The sequence below is a fragment of the Pyrus communis genome, chromosome 5 (genome assembly GCF_963583255.1).
Source record: "Pyrus communis chromosome 5, drPyrComm1.1, whole genome shotgun sequence".
In the NCBI taxonomy this organism is placed as follows: Eukaryota; Viridiplantae; Streptophyta; class Magnoliopsida; order Rosales; family Rosaceae; genus Pyrus; species Pyrus communis.
The window spans coordinates 20088515-20114216 of NC_084807.1; the positions used below are offsets into that span (position 1 = coordinate 20088515).

General features: G+C 36.0%; 1 protein-coding gene across 1 annotated transcript; it reads left to right on the plus strand.

Annotated features, from left to right (window-relative positions):
* The first annotated feature begins 1168 nt into the window (after positions 1–1168).
* On the plus strand, positions 1169–2143 carry LOC137735639 (NDR1/HIN1-like protein 12). Its single transcript, XM_068475083.1, has one exon. The coding sequence runs from the start codon at positions 1180–1182 to the stop codon at positions 1819–1821; it is 642 nt and encodes a 213-aa protein (XP_068331184.1). The 5' UTR covers positions 1169–1179; the 3' UTR covers positions 1822–2143.
* Positions 2144–25702: the final 23559 nt, after the last annotated feature.

Genomic DNA, 25702 nt, shown 5'->3' on the forward strand with positions numbered 1-25702 from the left:
AAATATGGGGCATAAATATAATTTCACACAACCAAATTTTGTTGTTTGTTTTTTTTTCAAAACTTCACCTACATGTAATCCTAACATATCTCTAATTAAAAAAAAAATAAAAAATTTCCACTCCCACATTCTCTATCACTCTCTTCCTCTCTTCCTCTCTCATCTATTTCAAAAACAAAAATAAAAAAAATTTCTCACACATTTTGTGTGTGCCCATATGCTAGTATATATGATATTGATACATACAAAATAAAATATCTACATAACAAAAGAATGCTATTTGATTGAAAATTAATTTACTTACAAAATAAAGGAATGTCATTTGATTCGAAGCTAATTTACCTATTACTTGTACGTATATCATATAGTAATAAAATGTGTCAAATATATGTAATAATATATAAAAAATAAGTTATCTACAAAACAAAAGAATGTTGTTTGATTCATTATTAATTTACCTACAAAATATATATTATTTTCTAATCATAAATTTACATATAGGTAAATTAATTACTTTAACATATATGTTAGTATTGTGCATATATATATTTGAACGTGTAGTAGTACTATATATATATATATATATATATATATATATATATTTATTGAACTTATAATAGTACTATATACTTTTGAACGTGTGTATGTGTGTGTGTGTATGTATATATATGTTAGGGGTAATAGTACTTGCACTAATTATTTGTTCATTATAATTAAGGTGAGCAATAAAATTTATTGATTTGATTTGATTATTGTGGCACGAGCTGTAAATATTTTGTAATAATAGGTCAATTGCTTTTTTACTTGGCAGTTTTTTTATTTATTTTAAATTTGGGTTTTATTTATATATTTAGAATTAGGTGGGGTTTTATTTAGATATTTAGAATTAGGTGGGATTTTATCTAGTAAATAAAAATTGTAAGGGTTTATATCTAGAGAGAGAGAGAGAGAGAGAGAGAGAGAGAGAGAGAGAGAGAGAGAGATTAATATTAAGAAGGTAAAGCAGAGGTGGACGTGGCAAGTGAGGGAGAGAAAAAGCTAAGGAAGAAGAAGAATCTGTGGGACAATTGGAACACAAAAGGTGAAGGGGAAAAGAAAGGGCGAGTATTGGTTTGCTTTTCAGAGAACTATTCTTGGTCTTTTTCTCTATCTATAAATCAATCAAAATCTCACACACCCATGGCAAAAGAATACCCTCAGGAAGAAACCCCCGACCACCACCTCCCTAAAATGACCAAGGACAAACCCAGCGTCCCCTACAGAGCCCTGTGCACCTGCTTCTCCATCTTCCTCCTCCTCGCTGGCGTCACGGCCCTCACCCTCTGGCTCGTCTACCGCCCCCACAAACCCCAGTTCACCATCGTCGGCGCCGCCGTCTACAGCCTCAACGTTACCTCCCCTCCCTTAATCTCCACCACCATGCAGTTCACCCTCGTCACCAGAAACCCCAACCGCCGCGTCTCCATCTACTACGACCGCCTCTCTGCCTTCGTCGCCTATAAGAACCAGGCGATCACACCGCAGGTGACACTGCCACCGCTGGTGCACGAGCATCGAAGCACGGTGGCTGTGTCGCCGGTTCTGGGTGGCGGGGAGGTGCCGGTGGCGGTGGAGGTGGTGAACGGGCTGATGATGGACGAGGTGTACGGGGTGGTGGCGCTAAGGGTGGTCGTGACGGGGAGGCTGAGGTGGAAGGCCGGCGCGATAAGGACGGGGCACTACGGGATTTATGTGAAATGTGATGTTTTGGTTGGATTGAAGAAAGGTTTTGTAGGTCAAGTTCCCTTGCTTGGTAATCCTGCATGTAAGGTTGATATATGAGCGTCATGATAAAAATTAGATTTCAATTAGGTCTGCCAACTTTTTTCCTTCTGTATTTTGTGCAGTGTTTCTTTGGTTAATTTTGTCTAGTTTTTCCTTTTTCATTTAATCTGTAATACTAGTCATCGATGGTGGGTCAACTTAAGGAAGTTAATTGTAATCTCCTTTCGCACTCAGAACTAGCTCTATATCTATACTTTCTGTACATATTTGTTGCTCTGGTTTTGGAGAAATTTTTCGGGTGATGATACACCACGTGTTTTTATGTAAGGGATTGGAAAATTTTAATTTTTAAGTTATTAATCTTTTAACATACATAATCCATCATTTATATAAGAACATGTGGTGTATCACCTCATGTCACGGTCATAGTGAAAAATGTCTCCTGATTTTGGTGTTTGAATGCAATGTTTATTGGTGTTCATGTTCTAGCATTGCCACATGGTATAAACATGATGACATTTGGACGCTTGGCTATCCACGCAGTTGATTAGCTATAACCGCTTGTCTTTACCATCATTTTGTATATCTCTATTAATTAACGAAACATTCTTTGTAAAAAAACAACTTAGTCTTCTATCATAAAAAAAAAGAAAAAAAAAGATAGGCAATAATGTAATTTTACTGATCCAAATTTTGCTAATTTTTATTAAAGTTTCACCTATAGGTGATGTTAAATTATCTCTAATATTTAAAATTAAAAAAAAAACCAAAAACCAAAAATAAAAACCTCTCACGCACGTTCTCTCTCTCTCTCTCTCTCTCTCTCTCTCCCTCTTCTTCTTATTTTCTAAAAAAATGTGTTCATATACATAAACTGTGTAGGCAAATACTAGTATATATACAAAATAACTTCTCATTTTAAAAATATAATATATATATATATATATATATATATATAACTACATATTAATAGAATCATTTTTGTCAACCGAGGGTGAAAAGACTGTTAGTCTTATATTACAACAAAAAAGGTAATGGTATTAACGTAATTTCACAAAATTTGTTATTTTTGGTTTAAGCCTCACTTACAAGTGATTTTAACATCTTTAATTTTAAAAATTAAAAAAATGATTTTTTTTTTGAAAAAAATAAACATAAAAAATAAAAAATAAACCTCTCATCTCCCCACTCTCACACTCTCTCTCTCTCTCTCTCTCTCTCTCTCTCTCTCTCTCTTCAATTTTAAAAACAAAAATAGAAAATTTCACACACTGAAATGTGTGGTCGTATACTAAAGGTTTGTATTCTTTTTGGATTGCTTCCGTAGAAAATATTACAATTTACAAGTGATTTTTACTACAAAATATTTTAATAAAAAATTCGAGTGCTCCCTAAAAAGATTTGGGAGTGTTACTATCTGTCAATTGCTTCTTTACAAATTCGTTTCTTTACAAATATTTTTTATATATGAATCAGAAGCCAAACGTAACGTAGTCCGAAACACTTTTTAGAAGCAGTACTAAACATTAATTAACGATTGACTTCTTACTTTAAATTTTAACTTTAATTGTTTTAGGTAATTCAATTAAGATGAATATCTTCAGCACTAAGAGCCGTGTGAAGTTAGTAAGGTTCCTCGCTTTGTGAGAGTCCAGAGAATTTCTATCGTCACAATTTTACCTTTGTTTTTCAAAAAAGTTGTTTTTATGATTCGACCATGTGAGATTTTGATCACAAAATAACACCATTTTTGTTGCGTCAAAGCTTTCCCTCAAGGGTGTTTGGGACCGGGCGTGAATACCTCTCTATTTATACTTCTTCAATTAAGAATGAGGTAGGGTGTTTCAGATGATTTTTTTTTCATATGTTTTCTTTGTAAGTGGGGTTCCCTTATCGTGTTACTTACTATGTTATTTCCATCAGTGAAGTTTGGCTTTATGTCCCTCTCATTTGTATTTCTATTTTTATCTTAATAAGATTAATTAAAAAAAAAAGTGAGGTAGGGTAACGTGGATGGAATCCGGCCCAATTGTCTAATGGGCATCGCATCTCTCAATTTTCTCCGCAATACTTATATTCTCGGTGTCTAGCTAGTGCAAGCAGCTTAAGGTATCGGATTCACATCTTACTTAAAGATTGGCATTTGTTATGAGTCAATATTATTATTGTAAAGGACCTAAATCATCAAGAAAAAGTTAGTGGGATCACTTTCAAGGATAAAACAAAGTAAAGTGATTCAATTTTCACACACACACACACAGGGGAGAAGAAAAAGAACATAGAAAAATCAGATTCACCTTTTATGTGCAGGAACTTGCTTGGATAAATCATTCTCGTTCTTTTAAAACAACTTGAATGGCTTGTAATGAATGTTGAGGCACCTGATTCCAACTTGCAGAACACCATCACACACTCTGGTCTATTTGCTGCAATCAACAAATTAAATTATGCAGCAGCTTGACAAGCGTAAAATAAACAAATAAAACAACTTTTGAGAGGCTTTGGAGCCAAATTTGAGCACATGGTAAACTCACTCTTTTCGCCGTGGCATAAGGTTAGTTCACGCATTCTAATGTCGCTTACCACGTCAAATATGTTTTTCTAGATTCTGCTGAACATATGACAATTTTGTAATTTCTTGTTTTAATTTTATTTTTGGGGGTATTTGGAAACAACTTTTGGAGGTTGTACTCAAACTTGTCATATTTTTCTTTTGGTAATAAATTAAGTTCTCTTATCTGTAGAAATATTTCTGTAAAGAAATGCAAAGGTTTTACCTATATAAACATACAAACTATGCAGACTCATGCATACGGAATGTGGAGCTGCCGGCAAACCTTAATTTTGTTCTCTTCAAAGCTGATCACCATGTGGGTGTTAAAAAGGGTAGTTATTGAATAAACAATTTCAAATCTTGGCCAACATGTGGGAATAGTTAATTAATTGATTAAAAGTTGGTTATTAATAGGGCTGATTTTCGGACGGATCAGATTGGAAACAAGCATACGTAAAACTCTGTTTTTTCGGATGGATCAGCTGACCTTCCGAACTCCGGTGAATCTTCAAGGATGACATGGGTGATGCTTCTTTGGAGGTTGAAGTTGCTTCTCATACATGTCCTTCAACTGCTTGATAAAATGCTTCAAGAGGAGTTGCCCTTCTTATTATGTTTTTTTAAATATCAGCTTCGGCATTATATTCTTTATATGCATTCAAGTAGTCGATTTTCTTAATTGAAAGGAATTGGTAATCTTGCAAAAAAAAAAAAAAAAAAATGGTGGAGACGGTGAGAAATAGAGTATATAATCATGTGTATCTACAAATTGCATTGGCTTTGGTTCTAATCTTTACTAGTGCTTCAGTGGAGAGTCTTTTCCGCTATGATTATTGTGAAAAGTCTATTGAATAACTGAATGGGAGATCAATGGTTAAGTGATAGCATGGTAGTTTATATTGAGAGCAATGTTTTTTCTTCTATTGATAATGAAGCTGTAGTGCGGGGTTTCAAAATATTAAAATGCGCCATGGACAATTGTACCTTGTATTGTTATTTGTCTTATAAATTATAATGACAGAACTATGGTTTAATTTGTAAGGTTATTATATGTCTAGAAAATATTTGTGAACTTTTACATGTGACCCTCTAAATAATTTTTTTCTAAATCTGCCACTGATAGCCCAATCATATCCTCAGAATTATTCTTCAAAAAAAAAAAAAAAAAAAAAAAAAAAAAAAAAAAAAAAAACAAAGACCTATGTAACAATCAGGGTCCTACCCTAAAAATAACAGGGGGCTTTTAAGAGAGAGTTGGGAGATTTTCTGGTTGGTTGGTTCGTTCTTTGAGGTAGAGAGAGTAATCTTCCAAGAGATTCTCACTTCAAGTTTCCCTGTGTCAGTTTAGGTTCGTCTCACAACCGGTTCTTGAACCACCAACTTATTGCTAGTGTTGGTCAATTGTTGTGACTGCTTGCACCACTTGACTAGTTGATACGTCTCTCCACCTTAGGCATTGGGCACGTCTTCTTCTTCGTTCTTCATTTTCTCACTCTATTTCTCGATCTTGACTCTCTTGCAACCTCCAGACATTGTTGAAGTTAAGAACCTTCTTTTCTAAAAATCTATGAATTGAGATGAGTAGGGAGGATAGACGTGATTGATGTGAGTAGATGTAGTAGTTTGAAGGGTTTTTATGGAAAAATATGAGGTAATCAAAAGATTAGATAAGGACATGTGACACTACGTGAATGGTCAAGAATCTTATAAAAACATGAGTGGATAATATTAATGGATAATGTCACATGTCGCTACGAGAATGATTGAAAATCTCATTAGAAATCAAAGGCAATTATGACACGTAGAGGATAACGTCAACAAAGCATAAAAAATAAAAAATATATTTGTGAATAGTAATCGCCGGTACCATTACGCAATGGTTGGAGTTGCACAAAACAATTGCATTTTCAAAGTAAAAAATAAAGGTGATTACTTGCCGCTGTCCTTGCCTTACCCAACAAGTGGAAGTGCTCTCAGGAGTAAATTGGGTCAAGAAGAGTTGACTGTGTAGACCGTTTTGGCTTTCTAGTTATAAAACTTGGCCGAGTTTTTCATACTCATGACTTGTTCACACTCTCATAAAAGAAAAGGAAATTTAGTGAAAAGTCAATAAAAACTTTACTAATTAACCATATATCAGTGGTCAATTTTTATTTTGGACCTAATTGGTGAAATAATTTTGTTTGTTAGGCATAGGTCAATGAGGAATGTTACATCGGTTTTAAGCCCATATAAATAGTTATAAAATTACTTAAGGTTCATGATCATCTCTCCCATGAAACCTCTCTTATCTACACGTGAAGATGAACCCAAATGCTCATCTCTCTCTCTCTCTCTCTCTCTCTCTCTCTCTCGGTTATGGATGAAAACTATAGCCATGAATCCAGACTTGAAAGCCCAACAATAAAAATCTCTTTGGTCATAGCAGTAAGGACAAAAATCTCATCGCCACCACTAAATTTGTCAGTCAACTGTTATATCTCATCGATCCGCCGCTGAATTTCATTAATCCATGGCTAATCTCATCGATTCTTCGTTGGAAAAGCGGTTGTCAATTAAGTTCATAATAGGAATAAGAGATCAAGAGGGGAGGGTGTTGTTGATTGAATTCATAGAGTGACAGAAGCTATGGAGGAAAGAGAAAGAATGGAAAAATTGAAATTAGTTTTAATACATTTTCAATTTGGATCTTATTTTTGCTACGTGTAGGTTGATTTTTTGAGTCTTTTGTTTTTGGTTGGGTTAGAGGTTTGGGATGGAGGACGAAATAAAGATTGGATTTCGGCATATTTTAATTGAAGCCCAGGTCAGACACTGCATTGTAGTTTATGTTCTCAAGTTTTGTAGGTTTAGACTCTACAAGTGAAATTATAAAAAAAAGTCAGCTTCTGTCTTTTTTTTTCCCCTTAAGCATCAAAATGGTTATTGGACAAGGGGCGGGGTTAGCTAGACTCCCAAGATGCGAGAAACATATAGAACGCCCTAATTCAGTGAATAAATATGTTATAGAAGGTTAAATGATTATCCAAGCCATCACTAAGAGGAGACTTGGTCCAGTTAAGTAGAGGAGCTTGCCAAGAGTGAGATGGTGAGATGAGAGAGCACAAAGTTCTACATCTGCAATTCAAAAGCAGGAAAATTGGACATTGCGTTGCAGTGTTTGAATCCAAATGTAAAAATCAGGAGTAGGCGCGAGGTGTGAAGTGTAGGACGCTTGTGGGTGATGAAAACAAAAACAAAACCATGAAACGGACATTGCAACACATCGTTTGAATATAAATGTAAAAAATAAAACTAGAAAACGGACACTGCATTATTGTGTCTGAATCAAAAATGTAAAAAAAAACAGAATTAGGAAACGGACACTGCATTGTAGTGTCTGAATGAAAATGTAAAAAACACAAAACCAGGAAAGGGACACTTCATTGCAGTGTCTGAATCCAAATGTAAAAATCAAAAGTCACTGGAAGTGTAAAATGTAGGAGTGTGAGTGATGGAAAAAAACAAACCATGAAACGGACAATGCAACGCAACGTCTGAATCTAAATGTTAAAAATAGAATCAAGAAGTGCAGCGTCTAAATTTGTGTTGACCTATTCAAAAATATAAAAAAATATGAGAAATGGTGGGTCAGTTTAAGTGGGTTGCAGCTGTAGTGACAAATTTTGTAATTTTTATTTATTTTAAATGCATTTAAGTATCAAAATACTTGATTGACCTATTTATAACTAGTATATGCCAACACACAAAGTGTGTGCGGAATTTTTTTATAATTGAAGGAGAGAGGGAGAGAGGAAGAGAGTGAAAAGGAATGTGGGAGTGTGGAGAGAGAAGGAGGGAGAGAGGTTTAACTTTTTCTTTTATAATTTTCTGAAATTAGAGATGTTAAAATCATTTGTAAGTGATGCTTAAACAAAAAACAACAAAATTTTGTTTTGTGAAATTATTGCCCTTATCTTTTTTATTGGGATAGAAGTATTAAGGACCATAGTGTAAAAGATAAAACTTGGAAGTGTCAATTTGTAAATACTTCTATAGTTTGTTATTAGACAGTTAGGATTTGTTGTAGTGAGTTGTCAATCATCTGTGTGATGAGAAATGTATAAATACCTTTATCTGTAATCTTATTAGAAAATTAATGAGGAGATATTTTTCTTATCATGGTATCCCTCGCTTCTGTCAAACGACCGATCCTTTTTCCTATGCTTCCCCTATTTTCTCTCTGAAACCCTAAATCGCAAACATGGTAACTGATGCTTCTCCTTCCTTTAACTCAGATTCTTAAGTTCATCTGCCTCCAATCACAAATTCGTGCCCTAATTCCTCTGGCACTTCTCCAATTGCATCGATGATAGGAGCATATTTAGGCGACTTAACTACCTTATTCTTGTGCATTTGTGCTATTATTTCTTAGTTAATGTCGTATTACAACTCAATTTCGTGTGTTTGTAGGTCCTATGGGTTAAAGTATCAAGAAAGTGCATTTTGGTGCATTTTGGAGCTATTTTGGACACTAGGTGGTGAGCTTGCATGTGGGCTAACATGGATGGACGAATTTGGACTTCAAGAAGGTGGAAATGTGATAAGAAGAGGAAGGAACTAAGCTAAGGACAAAGTGGATAAGGAAAGTGCAAGAAAAGAGGAAACATTATCCAAAACATTATCCAACCTTATCCAACATTATCCAATTATCCAAAACATTATCCAAACCTTATCTCATCTCATCTTATCCAAACCTTATCCTATCTTATCATAACCTAATCTTGTTCCACCTTAATCCTAGCTGCAAGTGGACCTAAAAACATGATTTCTAGAAGCCTTATCTAACCCTAAAAGGGTGCCACACCCTTCCCCCTTTTATTTCTTCTAGAAAACCCAAAATCAGCCACAAAACACCTAGTTTCTAGAAGGCCCAATTTTGGACGAATTTCCTAAACCTTTTTCCCTTGGGATTCTGATTTATTAGGCCTAATCCTTGTGGATTTGGGTATACAATTCGTTTTATAAAACTATGTGGGCCAAAAACCTCTTCCTAGATGGATTTGACAACCCATGGCCGAATTCTAGGGCCCTAATCCACCAAATCTGCTAAGTAAACCCTAATCTAATAAACCCTAGGACTATATAAACATATTTTCAGCCACAAATTCGTACCACCCCCTTATGCTATTCAGAAACCCTTGTGCCGCACCTCCATTCTCCACATCCATACACCTCTGCCGCACCCTTCCCCACCATAATCAACCATCCTCCATCCCTCCAAACTAGAAAACACCATCCAAAACCCCCAATTCCATCACCCACACTTTGTGCCGCAGCAAGGAGGAGGAAGAGGAGCCAATCTGTGCATCGAATCCATCTTGGAATTGCTGAGCATTTAGGTGTATTCTTTCTTATGATGTCAATGTTTAAATTCAATACTTTTTGTTGTGCAAGCATGAGGAACTAATCCCCCCTTTGGCTAGGGGGGAAATTCGAAACCATGGTTGTATTTGCATGATGATTTGATTACTTTCAGTTGTGATTTCATGAATGATGAATTCAATTTACTTATCTATTTTAATTAAAACTTGCTTATGTATATGAATTGAGAGTGCACGCTTGATTTGCATGCATAAACATGATGCTAGGGTATGAGGGAACTTCACCTAATCGTTGGGAACTTATATTCATGAGTAGTTAAGATTGTTGGTCACAATTATGATAAGTGAATTCTTGGCATAAGTATCATGCGCTTTCATAGTTACGAATGCCTCGTCAACACCTATGATTTCCATAGAATCTAATGATCTTTGATTGTCTTTCTTTTATGCGCTTTCATATAGAAAACTTTTAAGGAATAATTTGATTGCAATGCGCCAATTCCATTCAATTCAATGACCTAAGGGAAATCTGAGAGTTAATTTAAGCGTACCTAATTAACTTGGGGTGTTGAGGTTCATAAATTCATCGAATAAGCAACTGGAGATTATTTTGTATGCGAGTATGCCATGTGTGGAGAAAAACCTCCTAGCCATCTCACCATCCATTTAATTCCACCAATTTCGTCAAAATCTGCCTAGTTTACATATTTGTTTTGTTTTGTTTATTTTCGTCCAAAACCAAATCCCCGTTTATTCTAGAGTGTCTAATTGGTCCAAATATGTTTTAGATTGTGTTTTTAAGAGTTTTGAGTCAAGTTAGAACCAATTTTCGTCCAAGTTTGTGTTTAGGCTCAAAACTGCCCAGATTGTGTTTTTAAGGCAGTTTTGAGTGTTTTTAGCCTATTTTGAGTCTTGTGAACGTGTTTGAGTTTTTTTTTAAGTGAGTTTAAGTGTTTTAAAGGTCAGTTTTATTTATTTGAGTCAGTTTAGAGTGTTTAGCAAGCCCTCCTAATCCCCGGTGTAAGAACGATCCCTACTTATTTATATGCTACAATTGTCAAAAGAGGGTTAATTTGTGTGTTAAGCTAATTTTCACATCAATCGATCACGATCCAAAATATTGGTTCCATGGTGCCAATCAAGCTCATAACAACCAAATTACCTCACATGGAGTGCGTTGTTCGCTCCGATCTTTCGTCGTTACAATCTCACTGGAATCATTGATGGATCTGTGGCTACTCCACCCAAATTTCTTCGTGATTTTTCTGGACATGCAATCTTGAATCCTGATTATGTTGCTTGGTTTGAGAATGATCAAAATATCCTTATTTGGATTAACTCGACTCTCTCTGAATCTCTGATTCCGTATACGGTTGGTGTTAATTCTTCTCGAGAGCTTTGGTCCAAGCTTGAATCGCGACTGGTTGTGGCCTCAGAGTCTCATGTGTATGAACTTCATTCAAGATTTCACACAATCACGAAGGTTGATTCCACTGCAGCTGCATATCTTCAATAGATTGAGAAGACTGTTGATGCTCTTGCCAGCACTGGAGCTCCAATTGAAGACTCTAAGCTCATCTCTGTAACACTTCATGGCCTTCCTTCAGATTATGACTCTTTTGTTGATGCGGTCCAGTTTCGTTTTGGATCTACAACCATTGATGAACTTCATGGTTTACTATTGACCAAAGAAATTCAACTTGCAAATCGTAAGAAATCAATTGCCTTAGGATCTTTTGCTGGAATTCTTCCTCTACCTCCTAATTCCTCTTTTGGATCTTCTGCTGGAATTCTTCCTCTACCTCCTCAGAACCCTAACTCTCAGGCATTTATTACTCAGAATTTCATCAATTTCAATCAGAATCAAGGTCGTGGTCAAGATCGCAATTTCAATTAGAATTTTTCAAACCTTAGGTCAAACAATCAGCGCCAGAATTAGTCTAACTACAGATCTAATAATTAGTGTCAAAATTACTCTCGTAACAATTATCAGAGGAACAATCATGGTGGTTGATTTGATTCCAATTTTTCTGGACGCTGACTTATGTGCCAAATTTGTCGTCAAAATGATCATGAGATTGCTGAGTGTCCTTATCGCATGAATTCTCAATTTGGCCCTAAGACATCTCAATTTGCAATGTGTACCAACACTGCACCATCATCTGCTACTCCAACTTGGCTTTTCGACTCTAGTGCAAGCTTCCATATGACTAATTCAATTGCAAACTTGCAGAGTTCAGAACCCTACATTGGACTTGAGCAAGTCTACATTGGTGATGGCAAAGGTTTGCCTATTTTTAATTCTGGTTCTTCTACACTTCATACTACTTAACGTGACTTTGCTCTTAGAAATGTCTTACATGTTCCTAATTTAAAGCAAGATCTGCTATCTGCAAAATCAATTTACAATTGATAATTGGTGCTCAATTACTCTTTATCCTTTTCACTTTATTGTGATTGATCTTTCTTCGGAGATGAGGCTTTTTAAAGGCCTTGTGAGGAATGGTTTTTACCCCTTCACTGCCTTTAGTTCAACTATTGATAATCATTAACTCTTTGCTACAACAGTCAAAGCTTCTTATGAGGTGTGGCATCAAAGATTGGGCCATCCCTCCTTCAAAATCTTAAATAAAATAGTCTCTAAGTCTAGTTTTCATGTTTCAACTAACATGACTAAGTCTTTTAATTTGTTCCAATTGTGCAATGGGAAAAAGTTCCAAACTTCCATTTGTATCTGTCTCTAGTACTACAACTAGACCTCTGCAACTTCTACATACAGATGTATGGGGGTCATCATCTATAATGTCTGTCTCTGGTTATAGATATTACCTTATATTTGTAGATGACTTCACTAAGTACTGCTGGTTTTTTCCTCTTAAGTGTAAATCTGAGGTTTTTCATACCTTTCTTGAATTCAAAGCATTGGTTGAGAACATGTTGCATACTTCTATTGTTGCGTTGAGATTTGATTCTGGATGAGAGTTTTTAAGTTTTGTATATACTCAATTTCTTAAGACAAATGGCATTTATCACCAACGAAGTTACCCTCACACACCAAAGCAAAATGGTTGTGCTGAGCACAAACATAGGCATTTGGTTCAGATTGCTTGCATTCTTCTGGCTGCATCTCATGTTCCCCACATTTATTGGGTTGAAGCATTTTCAACAGTAGTGTGTCTCACTAACCTGTTGCCTACCATGACTAAGTCTTCTCCTTGGGAACTTTTATTCAAGAAACCTCCATCTTATAATACTCTTAAAGTTTTTGGGTGCCAATGTTTTCCCTGGTTAAAACCCTATATCACATCCAAATTAGAACCTAGAAGCAAGCCTTATGTCTTTCTAGGTTACAACCTTAACCATAAGGGGTGTAGATGCCTTGATTTTTTCACACGGCGAGTATACATCTCTCGACATGTTATTTCTGATGAATCTCATTTTCCATTTCATCATATATTACTTCAACCCCCTCTTCACCTACTTTCTCAGCCTGCTCACCCTCTTCAATTCCTTCTACCTTAGTGTTTACTAATGTAGGATCTTCACCATTACCATCACACCCTCCAACCTTCTCACATCTTGCACCTCCAACTTCACCAAATTATGAAACTACATTACAACCTGAAGCTTCACCAAATCCTGCAGCTGTACTTTCTTCTGCATCTGAACCTAGAGTTAGCTCTCACCCTACTATTTCATCCCATCTTATCCCTTCCGCAAATACTCATCCTATGCATACTAAATCCAAGTCTGGTATAGTCAAATCTAAAGCCTATGCATCAACTAAACATCTAATTCCTTCTCATATCTCTAAGGACTTCTTACCATATACTTACTTACAGGCATCCAAACACTCTCATTGGAGACATGCTATGCAAGAGGAATATAATGCTATCCTAAACACTAGGACTTGGTCTCTTGTTCCTTCACATTCCTCACAGAATCTTGTGGGCTGTAAATGGGTATTCATAATAAAAAGGAAAGCTGATGGCATTATAGATAGGTATAAAGCTAGGCTAGTTGCTAAAGGATTTCACCAGTAAGAAGGTTTAGACTACACTGACACATTCAGTCCTGTTGCCAAGCCTATTACAATTAGGCTTCTTCTTACTTTGGCTATTCAATATGACTGGTTTCTTAACCAATTGGATGTAAGCAATGCTTTTCTCTATGGCTCACTCTCTGAAAATGTATTCATGCAACAACCACCTAGTTTTCAGGATTCAACTAAGCCTACTCATGTTTGTCAACTCCATAAGTCATTATATGGTTTGAAACAAGCTCCTAGAGCTTGGCATGAGAAACTGCAAGGTGCCCTTCACTCTTAAGGGTTTACTTTATCTTAGAATGATCATTCATTGTTTGCGAAAAAGGCTCCAGTTTTGGTATTTGTTTATGTAGATGACATCCTTATCACAGGTCTATTATCTCAGGCATGCAAGGAAACAATTGCTCAACTCAGTGCCTTATTTCCTATTAAAGATCTTGGTCCATTACATTTCTTTCTTGGCATAAAAGTTAAAGGATCATCTACTAGAATTCTTATCTCTCAGACTAATTACATTTTGGATTTACTCAAGAAAGCCAAAATGGATAGAGTAAAGCCCTGTGCTACACCATTAAGTACTTCAAAACTAGATCATACTTCTCCTCTGCTCTCTAATCCAGAGGAATATAGGTCTTTTGTGGGTGGTCTACAATACTTAACATGGTCCCGACCTGATCTCTCTTTTGCAGTTAATCTCATGGGTCAATATATGCATAGTTCTAGAGAATCTCATTTTCAAGTTATCAAGAGAATACTAAGATACCTTAAAGGTTCTCTTGATTTGGGTCTATGGTTTCCAAAATGTTCTAAACCTCTCAGTATTAATGCATTCACTAATGCTGATTAGGCCGGTTGTGCTTTAGACAGAAGATCAACAGGTGGATATTATATCTTTCTGGGAAATTCACTCATCAGCTGGAGTGTAAAGAAATAACCAACAGTGGCCATATCTTCAATTGTGTTTATTTTATTCCTCATAGAATTTGTAATCTTGTGGGGGATTGTTGGTTATTTTTAATTATTTTAATTATATTTTATATTAACGATTCAAAACTTATTATTATCTTATTTATTTTTAGTATTTATGAGTTGTGTTTTATTTGAAGAGTCATAGTCCTTTTCTAAAGGGGTATGAGAAGTTCTTTAAATAAGAAAACTCCGACAGAAAACAAAATATGTTAAAAACTATTCTGTCTCTTTTACTTCTCATATCTCTGTCAGTCAATTTACATTCCTACTTTATAATTCTTGAGCAATTGATTACTACTTGGCAATCCTGTCTGCCGTTGGCGTGCATAATGGGTCATACATCCTGTGAGGCCTTGGGTTGTATCTTAGAGTTGTAGGCACCGCCATAACCTGCACGTAGGGAGGCGTCTACAGCTTTAGGGCAGTGACATCGTGCCTCTCTTCGGTTCATAGGCCAGATATTCTTATTCATTTTTCCTAATTTAATTTTCATAAGTCTAATAGTGATTATGCATTTAATTTATTATATTTGATCATATAAATAGTGATAACAGTGTTCATCAAGAAAACCAGAAAATACCTAGAAATATAGAGAGAAAGAATGATAGAGAAGAGAGATAGAGAGATATGATATTTTCATGTATTACAATTGATTACTTGCTTACAAGATCTTTCACACTTATATACCCAAGTATGATCTTATCTCCTAAGCTTCAAAACCTCCCAACTCTAACTAACTAACTGTCTTTTATATCATTTTTACACATTTTGACCTTGACGATACTACCCTTCTTATGCTAGTCAATATCCCCCCGCAATCTTAAATTGGGGAACCAAGCTTAAGATTGTAACAATGTTTGACAAATAATGGCCCATGTAACCCCTTTGTGAGAATATCGGCAGATTGATCTTCAGTGGGAATATAGGAGACTTCTAAATCACCTTGTTGCACATTCTCTCTAACAAAATGATAATCCATATCCAAGTGCTTGATTCGAGAGTGAAACACTGGATTTGCACTTAATGCAATCGCAGACAAATTATCATAGTGTATAACAGGTGATGTGGGCAGAAACACATCCAAATCCTTCAAGACTGCCCTTATCCACGCTAGATCAGCTGCAGTGTGAGCCAAGGCTTTGTATTCTGCTTCAGTAGAGCTTCGAGAGACAGAACCTTGTTTCTTGGACTGCTATGAAATTGGATTATTGCCAAGAAAAACAAGATAACCAGTCACAGACCTCCGAGTGTTCAAATCTGCAGCCCAATCAGAGTCTGAAAAAGCCTCGAGACTTGGTGTTGTAGCTGCGGAATATACAATACCATACTGTATTGTACCCTTAAGATACCTCAAGATTCTCTTCACAACTCCAAAATGAACATCAGTTGGTGCTTTCATAAATTGGCACACTGAATTAACCGCAAAAGCAATATCCGGCCTAGTAAATGTCAGGTATTGGAGAGAACTGACAATGCTCCTATAAAATGTAGGATCAGGCAATGGCATTCCTTCAGTGAGAAGCAATGAGTTGTGTGGCTTACATGGTGTTGTGGATGGTTTACAAGAATCCATTCCAGCTTTATGAAGCAAATCTTTGATATATTTGGACTGGTTGACAAATATATCCCCATTTGAAGGATATGAAATCTGTTGGCCCAAGAAATAGCTGAGTCTGCCCAAATCTTTCAATTCAAACACCTTTCATAATTCATGAATGACCTGTTGAATTTGGACAGAATTAGAACCTGTCAAAATTATATCATCCACATAGAGAAGGAGGATGATGATATCAGTACCAGTGTTCTTTACAACCAGACTTGTGTCAGACAATGAAGCATGAAACCCCATAGCACACAGATAGGTGGTAAACTTAGAATTCCAGGCCCTTGGTGCCTGTTTAAGGTCATACAGTGATTTAACTAGTTTACAGACATAAGTGGGACATGTGGGATAAATAAAACCTTGAGGTTGGTGCATATAAACCTCTTCTTGTAAATCCTCATGCAAGAATGCATTTTTAATGTCCAATTGTTTCAACTCCAATGATTCATCGCAGCTATAGCAAGAATGATTCTCACTGTTGTATGTCGAACAACAGGACTAAATGTCTCAGAATAATTAATTCCATGCTCCTGTGAAAACCCTTGAGCCACCAATCGAGCTTTGTATCTCGATACACTGCCATCAGACTTCTTTTTGACCTTGTAAACCCATTTACTACCAACCACAGATCTATTACTAGGATATCGAACTAGCTGCCAGGTCCCCTGAGCCTTGAGAGAGTCATATTCTTCCTGCATAGCTTGCTGCCAATGTGGGAAACTTGCAGCTTTTCGAAAATTAGAAGGTTCTTTAGTATCAGTGATCTCTGTCACAAAGGAATAACCAACAGAGAACACTTCATCTTCTGTAACATGTAAAGACTGTAATTCTGGAAAAGATGTCAAATAGGTAGCATAATCTTGTCGTTGTATAGTCCCACTTTTCAATCGTGTAACCATGGGATGAATAAACACTGCAATTGGGGACATGGAATGATTTTCAGAATGTTCACTGAGTTGAGGAGAGATAGAAATCAATACCTCTAGTTGGGAACTATGATGGACAGGTAACAAGGGTGATGCATTGACTTCTGCATTGGAGTGATGATGGGAAGGTGATGGTTGTGAGTAGTTGGAACGATTAGCAGATTCATGAGATGCTTCCATTTCAAAACTGGATTGCCCACTTGACACTGGCTGCTGAGAGACTGGATCTAACATTGAAGCTACACTTGATACAAATACTGTACTATGAACTGCATGAATAGGCATTTGAACCACAACCACATCTCCTGATATGTGCTTAGACTGTTCAGAACGAATACACCCTCGAGATATGACTGTTTTATAGGGAAACACTTCCTCATCGTATATGACATGCCTATACAAGATCAATTTACCAGTGTTCATATCATAGCAGATTGCTCCTTTGTATCCCAAAGCATAACCAAGGAAAACACATAGTGAAGATCTAGGTTGAAACTTATTACTGGTATATGGGCGCAGTAAGGGATAAATGGCAATGCCAAATACTCTAAAGTTATGAATATCTGGTGTTTGTCCAAACAAAATTTGATAAGGAGACTGAAACTCTAAGACTTGAGATGACATTCTGTTAATTAAGAGAACTGCATGAGCACAGGCATGATACCAGAACATTTGAGGCAAACTTGCTTCTGCCATTAAAGTAATGGCAGTTTCTACTACATGACAATGTCTCCTTTCAGCAATACCATTCTGCTGAGGAGTATAAGGACAGGAAATCATATGGGAAATACCCTTACTTGTTAGAAACTCCTTAAATGGTTTACTCATATATTCACTTCCCCCATCAGACTGAAAACATTTAATTGAAGCATGAAACTGATTAAGCACAAAAGCTGTGAACTTCACAAAAATTGAACAAGCTTCTGATTTATTGATCATAGGAAAAATCCACATGAATTTGGAAAATTCATCTACAAAAGTAATGTAGTACTTATATCTTTCTATAGATTGGATTGGAGATGGTCCCCATACATCAGAGTGAACTTTCTCAAACAAACACTTAGCTTTATTTTGTCTTACTGGAAATACTTGTCTACACATTTTCCCTTGTACACAAGAAGAACACAAAGTTGGACAGGTATCTTTACTAGTACTAATGTCAGCAGTCTTCAACATTCTAGCTAAAATATCCCCTGATGGATGTCCTAGCCGTTGATGCCAAATTGCAGTCCTTACTTTCTGTCCCAAGAATGCAGCACATCGACTCAACCTTGTAGCAAATGAGTTGTCAAAAACAGTTACTGGAATCTTGAAAAGTTCCCCATCATCACTCCTTCCATGGTACAAAATCACCCTTGTTGCTTTGTCATGTATAAAGAAATCCACATCATCACAAATAAACCAACATCCATTATCTTTGCATAACATCTTAACAGAAAGAAGATTGGCAGTAATTTGAGGCACATGCAACACATTATGCAGAATTAAAGCATTATTTGGAGTTGTAATTGTAGAAGAACCAATGTTCTTGACTGCCAAACCTTCACCATTTCCAATTGTTATCTTCTCATCTCCATTGTAAGAATTGACTTGAGAGAGTGCATGAACATTGGAAGTCATGTGATGTGTAGCTCCGGTGTCTAGAATCTAAGTATCCCCATTGGATAACCCATGTCCATTGTTCTGTGGTGTATTCTGTCTAATATGAGCCTGTGCAGTCATTGCAGTCAAGGAAGAAGGTGGTGGAGTACCCTGATAAGCAAAATTATTGCGATGATAACACTCCAGTGCAATATGTCCTCTTTTCCCATAAATGTGACAAGCAAGGAACCCTGTATTTCCAGTGGCAGCTCTGTGATAGCAATTAGTTGCTGTATGTCCCCTCTTGGAACATATTTGACACTCAGGTGAAACACCAGATCTGTAAGATGTATTGCCATTCCAGGTATTACTCTTTTGAAAACCATTACTGGAGAAACTACTTCCATTCTGTGACTGAACACTTTTACCATTGCTAGAAAAATTGCCATTAAAACTGCCATTGTTACCTCTGTGACCAGATGGATTTCCATTACCAGAGAAGTTTCTTGAACCATTAGTACTTCTATGATCAAAATTACCATTGTTATAATTGCCATTATACCTCCTATTGCCCCCTGAAAAATTGCTCTTCTGGACAAACCTGTCACCATTCCCCACAAAGCCAGAACCACCATGAAACACATTGGAGTGTTCGTCATCATACTCCCCTTGAAATCTGTGAGAGTTGGAACTTTCCCCAACTTCGAAACCGTTATGATTATTCTGAAAAACATTGGAGCCAGATCCATCTCCATGAACATACATTGCTGCCATGGATGTACTCAAAGACTTCATTCGTGATTCAATATTAGCCTCTGCACCAAGAAGCTGAGCCCTCAAATCTTTATATGATATAGGAGAATCCCGAGCCAATATCACAGTCTTTATCATTTCAAACTCAGGAGGTAAGCCAGATAGCACAGCTATAAGAAAATCATTCTCAGTGATCCTTTCTCCAGCAGACACTAGTTGATCCTTAATAACTTTAACCCTTAAAAGAAACCTATCCACAGATTTCCCACCTTTTTGGATAGTGTGGAACTCACTTTTTAGTTGATTGATTCTAACCATAGAGACAGACGCAAATCTTTCTTGTAAACAAGTCCAGGCCTCACACGCAGTCTTACTACCAATAATGTGTTCCATAACATCATCAGATAGTGTAGCAATGAGAAGACTGAGTAAGGCTAGATCCTTCTTCACCCAATCTTTATATGCCACAGTAACTTCAGTAGTAACTCCTGACTCTGTATCAATAACAAATCTCGGAGGACATGGATCTTCACCCGTGAAATGATCAAAAAGATCATATCCCCTAAGAACAGACTGAAACTGGAAACTCCATTTAACAAAATTGTCATCCTGAAGCTTTACCGTAAGCATCCCAAGCAACCCTTCAATCTTGACATTAGACGCCGCCATTTGAATACCAAACAACTAAACAAAATATGCTCTTGAACCCTAAATATGCTACCCTTCTTTGCTAATGGCTATCGGCCTTTTTCTTTCTTCGACAAAAAAAAAACACATTTCACAATCAAACAATGGCTATCGGCCTCTTACGAACTCAAATAATGGCTATCGGCCTTTGAACTTGCTAACAATGGTTATCGGCCTTCAAATTCATAGAAAAAGAACACACACTCTTCACCTAGAACATATCACAAACAGATGGTGTGCACTGCGAAAACAGAAACCAAGAACCTGATATGAACAAACCCCTTGACCCTTTTTGACAGAAATCGCTGTGACCTTGCAGCCATCATTAACCTTCACCCGCAGTTCTTTAATCTCCAGCGGAAGAAATGGCACCAAGAATCGTTCGAGTGATTGATACCATGATAACAGTGTTCATCAAGAAAACCAGAAAATACCTAGAAATATAGAGAGAAAGAATGATAGAGAAGAGAGATAGAGAGATATGATATTTTCGTGTATTACAATTGATTACTTGCTTACAAGATCTTTCACACTTATATACCCAAGTGTTATCTTATCTCCTAAGCTTCAAAACCTCCCAACTCTAACTAACTAACTGTCTTTTATATCATTTTTACACATTTTGACCTTGACCATACTACCCTTCTTATGCTAGTCAATAAATAGTTGGTATATTTCTGCAATATATTTCACAGAGCTATCACAATGGGATTAGCCCTTCGGGCTTGCAATGTGAAAAGACCAGATCGGATTATATTAGAGCTGGGTATAGCTTCAGCAGTGTCAATCTGCAAATTGATTGTTAGTGTTGGGGTCTAGATTTGGAGGACAAAGATGATTGATTATAGAAACCTTTTTTTGTTTGCATCACCAAGATTTTTTTTCCTCCAGATTTCTCTCGTCGTCCCTGACTTTTGATTTTTCGTTTTCGGTTGTTTTCTCTCTTTAATTAATTGTACATCGGACAGACCCTTTAAGGGCAGGATGTTCCTTATTTATTAAGGGGTGAATTGTTGATATTGTGTCGAATAAACGTCGTAACATTGGTAATAACAAAATGTATCGGCATATTATTAGTACAAATAATTGACGTTATTGATATTAAGATTGGCACTTGTCAAGTGCTGCGGGTTAGGGTATCAAATTCAATTAAACTAACTACTCAATTAATCTCGAAGATTGGCACTTCTAAATGAATGTTATGAAGGACCTAAATCACCAAAAAAAATTAATTTTTGACATCAGTTTCAAGGATAAAACAAAGTAGGGATACAAAGTAAAATGATGCATTTTCATAAAAATAAGATCACAAAGATGAATGGGATAAGAAAGCAAAAAACAAAATAAGAAAATCAGATTCACTTTCTATGCGACTGAATGAACTTGTCTGGAAAAATGATGCCAGGGTTTACAATGAAGATTGAGCAAGAAGTATAGGCGTTTTTATGTTCATTTCTCTCCATGGATCTTCCCCCACTTTCCATTTACTTCTGCTTGATCAAGAAATGGGCTTAGCCTTCACCCCGGGCACTCTCACGTGACCCTGATCCATCTACCTATGGACCACGTGTTCTTTGTGATACAGGCATATAAGTTCTAACGGCCAAGAACTCCAACGTATGCTATGCATGCTCCGAGGCAAACTAGATAAAACGCTACAATGCTTTCTTTGCAATCTTCTTTTTCTTCAAAAAGGTCATAAATTTTGTGTACGTAATGGTAATGAAACCAATTTGAATCTTACTACTACTTGGATCTCCTAGTTTTATTGGTTGAAGCTTACCCATAATATACTACTCACAACACACGTACAAAGAGATTATTATTCCAAGATTCTATGTCGAACCTGCCTTCTCCTTATTATCTGTTCTTCTTTGTACCCAAACAAAAACCTGAAATTCGGAATTTTTTGTGGGCTTTTATATCTTTGCGGGGAGGAAAGAAAAAGAAAGATCTAAACTTGATTGTAACTTGTCCTAAAATTGGTTTAGTTAAAACTGTTGGCTTAACATGATTTTAGTTTGAGGAATTGTAGGAATCGTAATTTACTCCAAGTGTTTTTGGGTTGTAATATTGTCTGACAGTTTGTTGGGGTTGTAGGACTCTTGCGATGTTGGGTGTCACCAAAAATATATTCACATTGTCATATATTACGTAATGAGTGAGCAATCACACGAGATTATATCCCGAAAAAGATAAACTTTCATTCTTGTGTTGGGTACCCCTATTTTTGGGGCCATGCTTGTGTTGTCATTTGCTTTTAGAATAGAATCTCAATGCCTGAAGAAAGATGTATGGGGTGTGGAAATGTTACCTTATCCACCGAATTAAGAGTGCAATAGAAGACCGAAAATTAAAATGGAAATCACAAAATTCACAAATATATACATATAGTCAGATTATTTTACTTTTCGCATGTATAATTTTATATTGTGCAATTGTAAGTTTGTAAACGTCTTGTTTAATGTTTCTTTATGTGATTAATTAGAATATGAGTAAATGTTAAACTTCTTATCTTATTGTTGCGTTTTGTTACCTGTTGACAATGTCAGCATATTGTATACAGAATAAAGGGGATCTAGCTTAAGGCAATACCAACAATGGCATCGATAATTTATGTATCAGTCTTTGAAGCAAGTTGATTTCACAAGCGATTAATGTCTATTTACATAGTAGCGTGAATTCTAACTCATATTTTGCTGTTGACAACTCATTAATTATAAATATGGATGCCCATGCATGCATTGTCCGTGAGTAAATGTAACAAATGGATGGCGAGCTTGGTCGACAATTGACCTCCACCACATAGCTTAATGTGTAGCCCTAATGCTTAATTTGCGGCTCTTGTTGCATCTAATGTGGGATGACTTTGTTCGATGCAAGTTCCCAACAAAAGGGGTGGTATGTGTAGGTGAATTGGTTATATTTTCAACTTGAAAAATCAAAGTATTAACGAATATCTTCAATCTTTAAACCATACATATTAAACTGTAATCATACAAAAAAATAATCTGTAACAATTTGTCAAGTTGAGGTTATAAACTAGAAACTAAGAGAAAATAACACAAAAATTGCTTTCATGTTCTGCACTTCATATTTTGTCTAATTTTACAACATAATTATTGTTTTGGTCATTTTATCGTTTCTCACAATTTTCTCTCAATGGGAAAGAGCAAGTTCATGCAGCTGCTGCATGTTTCGCTATCTCCCTTTATTTTATTTATTTATTTGAAAACAACGATACATTTAGACTAAGAAATTAAAATTTGCATTAAGTTATATAATAAAGAAGTCATAATAATTTGACATAAAATTCGTTATTTACGAGAATTAAATTTAAAACTTCTCATTAATTAGAGGTGGGCCCTTCAAAATTTTTTAATGTCAAATTATATTATCCATATAAGGCAAAAAAAAAAAAGGAAAAAAAAAAAAAGAAAAAGAAGCAAAGTGGCCCTTTGCCATAATGGTGGAAATGTGTTGAGCCATTACACGACGACATGGGTTTAAACTCCGTCAGTAACTAATCTAATAAAATCAATGCCACCAGAAGACCTTGCTTTCAAATGACTCAGTGTCACATAAGAAATTGAAGGCTCGGTTGAAGAAAGTTTGCTGTCACTTTTTAATGTTGTATGTTTATGTGGCAGTTTTGACATATTTTTTGGAGATGCTTTAAGGAGCTTGCTAATTTCCCCATGAACTTTAATTTTAGCCAATTATTTGTTTATAATTGGCCAATTTCTCCCTGGATTTAAGTTTTAGCCGATTACATCATGAACTTTTATCGGCCAATTTCCTTATTTTTATTCCCTAAACTTAATTTTATAATTGCAAAAGGTAATTTTATTTCTAATTTAGACCACATATTGTTTCTTTTTTCTTCTTTTGTTCCGCTAGTTCATTGCGTATATTTTTTTTTGTTTGAATTGCGTACATTAAAATTCAGAAGGAAAATTGGCAATTCCTTACATGTTGGGTGGGGTGAAGGGAAAGGGAGAATCGACCAATACCTCTTTATTATTTGAAAACAACGATATATTTAGATTAAGAGACTAAAATTTGAGTCAACTTATATAATTTTTTATTTTTTTTTGTCAAAAGTTGTTATTGTCACATCCCGGCCCGGGGAGGATCATTTCCCGGGCCCGCTCCACCACCGTAGCACGATATTGTCCGCTTTGGGCTTACCATTCCCTCACGGTTTTATTTTTGGGAACTCACGAGCAACTTCCCAGTGGGTCACCCATCATGGGATTGCTCTAACCCCCTTCTCGCTTAACTTCGGAGTTCCTACGGAACCCGAAACCAGTGAGCTCCCAAAAAGCCTCGTGATAGGTAGGGATGGGAATATACATATAAGGATCACTCTCCTGGGCGATGTAGGATGTCACAATCCACCCCCCTTAGGGGCCCGATGTCCTCGTCAGCACATTTCCGGCCAGGGATTGGCTCTGACACCAATTGTCACATCCGTCCCGGGACCGCTCCACCACCGTAGCACGATATTGTCCGCTTTGGGCTTACCATTCCCTCACGGTTTTGTTTTTGTGAACTCACGAGCAACTTCTCAATGGGTCACCCATCATGGGAATGCTCTAGCCCCCTTCTCGCTTAACTTCGGAGTTCCTACGGAATCCGAAGCCAGTGAGCTCCCAAAATGCCTCGTGCTAGGTAGGGATGAGAATATACATATAAGGATCACTCCCCTAGACGATATGGGATGTCACAGTTATATAATTATGCACTCATAATAATTTGACATAAAATTTGCTAATAAAAATAATAATAAGAATCAAATCTAAAACTCTTTATCATAAGTGGTCCCTTTTTAAGAAAAATTTTTATGTCAAAATTTTTATGGCAAAATTAAGAAACCGCCAGTCATGATTAGCAGGGAATAAAACAACTATTGATGATCAAATCATAACCAATCTAATTAGGGATGATAATTCTAGCGGTTAAAATCGATAACCATGGATAATTGTTCGAATAGATTGGATTTGGGTGTGAAAATTTGGATATATTTTGAATATTAGGAAAAACCGTGAATAATATTAGGTTATAATTTTGGATATGGTTATAGGAATTTGTATCCGTCTCCTTATCCGACCCGAATTATGTATTATATAATATATATATATATATATATGTGTGTATATATATATTTATTTATTTATTTATTATACCAAATCCATTACCTTGAGAATACAAAAGTTGCACTGTGTGAGTTGCATTTTGTGGGCAAGTTAAAAAGTTTTGATATGAATCAAAATATATGAGAATCCAAACCAATAGTACTTATGGGAGAATAAAAAATCAGCCAACATTATCAATGTTTAGCTTTAATTTTTATGTTCTACAAGATTCATTCATTAAATCATTTTACACATTAAATATTTAATTACGAAATTAATATTTACTAAATTATAATGAGTCAATTGAACGAATATA

Bases quoted from the DNA above. Each gene is read 5' to 3' on its own strand.
- LOC137735639 (XM_068475083.1), top strand. From the start codon at position 1,180: ATGGCAAAAGAATACCCTCAGGAAGAAACCCCCGACCACCACCTCCCT.